General features: G+C 43.1%; 1 protein-coding gene across 1 annotated transcript in view; it reads right to left on the reverse strand.

Annotated features, from left to right (window-relative positions):
- ACSS3 (acyl-CoA synthetase short chain family member 3) overlaps positions 1-5,732 on the reverse strand; it is a gene marked incomplete at both ends in the record, with an annotated part of 130,503 nt that extends 124,771 nt beyond the window's left edge. Inside the window, one exon of the mRNA XM_084254559.1 lies at positions 5,416-5,732. Coding sequence (XP_084110685.1) covers positions 5,416-5,732 — 317 coding nt within the window. The remainder of the gene's footprint in view (positions 1-5,415) is intronic.
- Between the last annotated feature and the right edge of the window lie 1,569 nt (positions 5,733-7,301).

A 7,301-nucleotide genomic window follows, 5' to 3' on the forward strand; every position in this document is an offset into this window, starting at 1 on the left:
AGATCTAGATCAAATGACACCCTTTCTGAAAATTTCCTGGACCAAATTAATTTATGGGAAATCTCCCCTACATTCCTCTATAATCATTAATACCCAGTTAATATCAGTCACAGTCCTAAACATTTTACAAGCTATCTCCCGCCCCATATAGTCCTAGTGATAATCCTTAATACTAGCATTCTTCTCATTTCTCAAATGAGGATATTGAAACTTGCCCAAAGTGGCCGAGCTGAAGTTGAACTCAAACCATACTTACTCCAGTGCAGAAAGAAGATTAGGCTATTCCTATTTGGTCATTCATTATATGACATGTGTTACATGCCAGGAAAAAAAAAATTAAATCCTTAATATGACAGACAAACTATGCACAGAATGGTTGTCGTCTTAGTTTTCTTGATAATTTCCTTGTCATTCCTTTATCACAGTCACATTAGCCTTTTTCCATTCCTAAAACTCACTGAGTGGCGACACACCTCATTGCCTTTTGATAAGCTGCTTTCCTAGTTTGAAACATTCTCACCCCCTTCTTATGACAAATCCCTACTAACTGTTACCTCGGTTAAAATACTGTCTCCTCAAGACTCCTTCCATGATCCTTCTAGAGGATACTGTGTAAAACCCTCCATTAACCATTGCATTCGAGAATATCTAGTGCGACTTTAAATAAGTAGCTTGTAATACTTATTTACTGGATGTTTCCCTGCTGCTATGTGGTGAGCTCATTCATAATCTCTTTCTTCATTCTCTCTACTATACACACAGAGTGAATGATTGATATACTCTAACTCTTATGAGTTAAAACATGGAGGGATTAAGCAATTTTTATCTCAGAGCAGTAAGTAATGGAGATCTGGCATGTTGAAAAATGGACACTATTTCCATTATAGAAATGTTAACCTGAAATCATTTTCTCATAATCTACATGTGGTTATAGTTTTTTCCTTTTCAGTTTTTTGTCACAGTTAATACATATTAAATCTTAAAACAAACAGTCTGGGAGAACCTTGTCATTGAATATTGTATAAATAAAGCAAACTAACATGGGGTTGCCAGGTTTCCATAGAAAGGGATTATCAATGACTCAGATAGGATTGTCAACCACAGTGCCTAAGGTGAGAGTGAATTGCTTGGTCCTCAGATTTTTTTTTTAAAGATTTATTTTATTTATGCATACAAGAACTGGGGTATAGGCCAGAGGTGTGGGGGTCGGGACGATCCACCAGAGACAGAGTGGGAAACAACAGGCAGAATGACAAAATGCACTGCTGAGGGTAGCAGCGGGTGAGTCAGGAGAGGTCTGCTGCACCATGTGGGTAGCTCCCTGGCCAGGGATCGAACTCGTGCTGCAGTGGCTGCAGATTGCTTCATAGGTTGCATCTTAACCCCTTGCGCCACCAGAGAAGCCCCCAGTCCTCAGATTTTTTTCAGGATAGGAAGCAGGTGAAAGAATAAAAATACCCATTCTGATATTCCGTGATTAGGGAAATTACAAAGCATTCTCATGTCTTTGCCTTCATTGCCTTTCCTTATAGTTAACTGAACGTCTCTTTGGCCGAGATGTTATTATTAAAAGCCAGAAAATAGCACCAAATTGTGAGAAGAGAAAGGTCTTCACAAATTTTTCAAGTACCTAATTGTAACTGGAACTTGCTTTTCAAAGAGCTCAGTGAGTACAGTATGGGGAATGTATTTTAGAGGATGATTTAATGTAATGAAAATTTCTTTCAGTATATCATGCATAAAGATTTCTATTCTATGCTCATTTTACATATATGCAAACTGCTATTGGGTAGTTTACCACTGTGAAGGCTAATATGCAATCCTAAGCAGCCTTTTGCTGAACCTGTGGATTCTGAGGGGAGTTTACTTTCATGAAAAACAAACAGGAAAGCTTATAATGAAGAAGGAGTATCCCTCTTGCCTCTGGGAAGATAAGGGTCACCTGAGACTGTGACTGTGTGTGTGTCAGGTTCCCTAGGAGAGAACAATGACCTGTAGCAACCCCTCCACTTTCTGCTTAAGGACTTAGCTGTCAACAACTTCCTTTTCCACACTCCAGCTTCAAAGAAAATAAGCAAAACTCCTTCATATCAAATTGTGCCTTCACCTCCCAAAGATCCATAGCAGCAAATCATCAAATCTAAGTATCCTTTTAGTTAACTGTGATTTTTAAAAATCATGTCAGCTCTGCACTAAATCCTAACTATATAAAACCAAAATAAAAACAAAAAGACAGTCACTGTGTGCTTTGATTCTGTAGAAAATTGTTAACCGGGTCTCCCCGGTGGTGCAGCAGGTTGAGCACCGGGCTGCGAAGCTATCCGCAGCCTCTGCAGGGCGGGTTCAATTCCAGGCCGGCCATGGAGAAACCCACATGGCATGGCAGACCTCTCCTGCTGCCCGCTGCTCCCCTCAGCAGTATACTTCAGTCCTTCTGCCTGTTCTGCTCCCGATCTGTCTCTGGTAAATTCTCTCACCCTCCCACACTTCTGGCCTGTACCCCAATTCTTGTATAAATAAATAAATAAATCTTTAAAAAAACTTAAAAAAAAAGAAAATTGGTAACAAATGAAGATTATCTGTAAAAAGGTGTCTAATACGGTAATAGATTCAAATTGAAAGCACCTACTGAATGAAGTTTAAGATTAGATGTATAGTCTACTTCCCTCTGCTACTCCGCTGACAGTCAAACTTCTTAGTAAGACTGAATCACTGTTGAAATAACTACAGACTCAAAGACTTATCCTTTATTCATTCTGATCACTTGGACTGCTCTAAGACACATATGGTCCTGTGTCTTCAAGAGTCAAGGTGAAGAATTCAAAGTATTAACAGATGTCTATGACCTACAAGACACTGAATTTTTGAAAAGAGAAGGGCTCATTGGCAAAAATTCTCATTAAAAACATTTTATGCACACAATTTTAGAAAATCTGGGTAAGCAACTAAAGATAAAAAAAAGTAAGGAGTTTTTACTGGCATTAAGTGTCTATTTGATGGAATCTTTGGCTTCCACATTCTCTATGGGTCCTCACACAATTCCCATTGCTTCTCCAACCCCCAGAAATCTGTCTTTTCCCTTCTATTCCAATGCCACTGTCTTGTGTGTAGTACACACTGGTTTTTCCCTGGGATTTTCCAGTGACTTCTAAATTGAGCTCTCTGAATACCATTTCATGGGAGGGATGCCCCCATGATTAATTTCAGTGCCATATTTTATGACAGATATGTGGACATGGAACTTTGGGAACAGACTCTTAGGAGAGGCAATAATCTGTGTTTTGATCTGAAAAACACTAGTAGAGGTCCTGCTCCTAAAATAACTGTGGTATGAAAGTACGAAGATATTCTACTGCTACTAATATTTGTAGGTTTTTTTAAATTTTTTTAAAGATTTATTTATTTATACAAGAACCAGGGTACAGGTCAGGTGTGCGGGAGGGTGAGAGGATTTACCAGAGACAGAGCAGGTAACAGAACAGGCAGACTGACTGAAACACAATGCTGAGGGGAACAGCGAGCGAGACAGGAGAGGTCTGCTTACCATGTGGGTATCTCCACGGCCGGCAGGGATTGAACAGGCACTGCAGAGGTTGTGGACAGCGTCACAGCGCTGCGCTCAACCACCTGCGCCACCAGGGAGGCCCAATATTTGTAGGTGTTATCTTATTCAAGATATGGTCTCAATTTTTCACTCAATCCATTCTCATATGATTTCCATGTTTATATTTGAAAAAACTAAAGCACAGAGAGATTAAAGAACTTGCTTGTGAACACACAGCCACTTTCTGTAAAAGTCAGAACTAAACCCAGGTACCCTGGGCCCAGACACCATGCTCTCAATCATTACAACTAAAAGACAGGGACCATACTTTACTCGTTGGTGTTTGGTTCACTGCTGGGCATGTGAAAGGGGGTCTGACAAATACTGCTGAAAAGGTGAGCTGGGGCCTCCCCAATGGTGCAGCGGTTGAGTGCTGGGTTGAGAAGCTGCCCACAGCCTCTGCAGCACCGGTTCCATCCCCGGCCACCGGGTGAGGGTCCCACATGGTGCACAGACCTCTCCTGCCACCCGCTGCTCCCCTCAGCAGTGTATTTCATTAGTCTGCCTGTTCTGTTCTCTGCTCTGGCTCTGGTGGGTTTTCTCACCCTCCTGCACTTTTGACTGTACCCAGTGCTTGTATAAATGAATAAATAAATCTTTAAAAAAAAAAAAAGTGAGCTGGAAGGAAAGGGTGCTCACATTCTAAAGGGAGAACCAAATAAATAGTTCAAAACTGTCAGGAACGGACAAGGCACGGCGGGGACAAAGAATAGGCTTTGGCCCACTTGCCCTTCTCCATTCTAAGCTTTCTGATCACAACAGGGAGACATTCCTTAAATGCAGACCTGATCATGCCATTCTCCAAATCTCACTGCTAAGAACTCGGAAATTGGGAAACTTTATTGAAGTATTTCTAAAACATTTACAAGAAATATCCTTCTATAATCACTGCCAGATGAGAGTAACTACACCCACTTCTGGCCTTGGCACAAAGTCCAAAGAGCAACCACAACTCTCAGTTCCTATACACTGCTTCTCACCATTCTAGCAGTTTAATCTACCATGCATCTCTGCTGTCACATATATATAATATTTATAACTACTAATATATGCAGCTATTACATGACAGACTTTACTCCTATCATGGTGTTTAACCCCATTGCCCTACATATGCATTCTTTCTGGATCTCTTATGATGCAGATTCATATGCATAAGCTTGATACACACAGGGCAATGGATCTAGTCTTATGACACATAAATCCCTCTTTAAGTCAACCCTTGACCTGCCAGCTCCTCCTTCTTCTGCAGACAGCACCATTATTTGAAACTACAGGAACAGCAAGTTGTTCTCCACCTCCTGGACTTTAAAAACTAGGCCCTTGCCTAGAAGTTAAGAAACTGGGGACTGAACTTAAGGAGACAAACCAATCCTTCCAAAGCTCTCTTAGGTGTGATTTTATTTGTCTTTTCCCAACTCTCTTCCTAGTACAGTGTGTTGATACTCAGTAATCCTTCCCCGGCTTGTTACTCTGCTTGCATTTGTTTTTCATGGTTTTCTCCCCTACTAGCCTGTGCTCTGCCTGGGGACGGGTCCTTGTTTTAGGCCTTTAACATCTAAGCAGATGCCTGCCACCCAGGTAAATCTGTCTGGAGGAAAATGAACTCATAACAAGCAATCCGATCAATCTTTCAAGATGAGAATGCAAGAGAGCTGACTGTGAAAGAGAAATAAAACAGAAGTTGAAATATCTGCACACATGCCCAGAATCGATTTTCTTTGCTTAAGAGAACTTCAGCTTTGGTACAGGGCACTTGATCCCAATCGCACAAGAAGTTAAGAGACATCGGGGCTGGTGAAGAAGTCACTCACCAGCTAGTGGAAGGCGGGTGTCTGTTCTCTAGCGTTTTGGTCCAGGGCTTGTACCAGCTTATCTGCTCCGCGGCTTTGCCCCAGAACCTCTCTGGGTCGGCCACTGAGGCGGCGAAGACGGTCTTGTACTCGCCGGTCCCGCCACCTGCAGAGGACAGCGCCCGGCAGCCCCGGCCCCCGAGGGCGCCCCGCGGGATGGGGGCCAAGTAAGCCCTCCGGGCCGGGCCGGCTCCGCGGGCCGGATTGGAGCCAGGCAGGGAACCCCCGAGTCCGCCAGCGCCGGTGACTTTACGACATTGCAGCCAAGAGGGCTTCATCGCCACTGGCTATGCCTGCAGTTTGCGCTGCCTGCAGTCCCCGAGTGCACTTCTTAAATCACAACTGGGGCGCCCACGACTTGCGGGGGGCCGGAGGGGAGCAGGCTAGAGGCGGGGAAATTGTCCCGGTAGAGCCAGCCGTCCAAGGGTTTGGAAATAACGTTACAGTCGCAGGGAAAAACCGACCTGGAGTCCTGTGAGACGCAACAGGCTGGAGTTAGTTCCCTGCACAGGGGTGGCAAAGGGTCACCGGGTCATTTTGGAAGGAGGGTGTGACGGTGCGCAAGGAACCCAACCCCCCGATGTGTTCCCGACCCCGAGGCTGTCGCAGGAAAAGCGCCCTCGAGCTGCAGAACGCCCTCCTTTCTGGACTAGTGCCCTAGGGAGAGGCCAAGGAACCCAACTCGTCTGTTTTCAAGCAAGCAAGTTTTGCTCAACTCCAGATTTAATCTTCGGAGCGCGAGTCTGAGGAGGCCGCATGATCTGCGGTCTGCAGCGGAAAATAGCAACGCTGGGCTTTTGTGTAAGGCCCAGGATGTGTTATTTTTGTCTGTTTACTTTTAAACTCAGCTCAATTTCTGTTGTTAAAAATATAGAGCAGCTCCGGGCAGAGATTGCTCCAGGATTTCCGAATAGCTGAGAGGGTGGGCGGAGTTGAAGGAGGCGGTGCCTGTTAGATTGGGGTGCTTTTTGGGGGTGATTGACAAGACACTGGGGAAAGTAACCCAACTGGGATAAAGAATCACCTGCTGACTATCTGCACGCCCACAGGATCTAGAAAAAAGCAGAATGGACTTGTTGCATTTCCTTCCTTTCAGTTTGTTCGTTGGTGTCTCTGTGGCTTTTTCTCTGATTAAAAAAGAAAAAAAAAAGCAAAAGAGCTAATAAGAATGAAATCAAATACAAGAAAGCTGAGAAAAATTAAGAGAACAGTTGATATAAATTTCTGTCTGTTCTGACATCTTGTAGGTCCCTTCACTGTTTATCATGCTTTAGTGAAAGTCAAAAGCAAGTGTTTATCTTAGTGTTAGGTCAAACACATCCTGTTTTGGTGTGACAATATTTGCTACTTAAATATAAAGATGTATATTTCCTAATCTAAGGTGAAATAGTGGAATGCACTTGACTCTAGAAAAAACTAAACTTGAAAAGCTGTGAACAGATTGTTCAAGGAAAAGAATATTGTGGAGGTAAAGATTAAGCAGAAAAAAGATATAAGCCTAATGCAAAACAAAGAAAGTTTCTTTAAATAACCACATCAACTATTCCCTTTCAACTGAGAAACAGAGCACTAGGCTTTTCCCTGTCACCAGCAGCTACTTCAGTCCTTCTAAAGTCTTCAAATCAAATGATTTGTGACAAATGACAAAAGAAACAAGTCACCATCTGAATCCAGAGAAAGATACAAAGCCATTTCAATTTCTGGTCTCCTCCTATAGTCTGTCCAATAGCTTAATGTTTCTCTCTGTTATACAAGATCCCCCAAACCCAAGTTTTCCCTTATTGTATTTAGTGAAGTCCAATTAAATCTTTTGCTTAATAGGGCCTCACCTGGTGGAGCAGCGGTTG

The sequence above is a fragment of the Talpa europaea genome (assembly GCF_964194135.1).
Source record: "Talpa europaea genome assembly, chromosome: 15".
Lineage (NCBI taxonomy): Eukaryota > Metazoa > Chordata > Mammalia > Eulipotyphla > Talpidae > Talpa > Talpa europaea.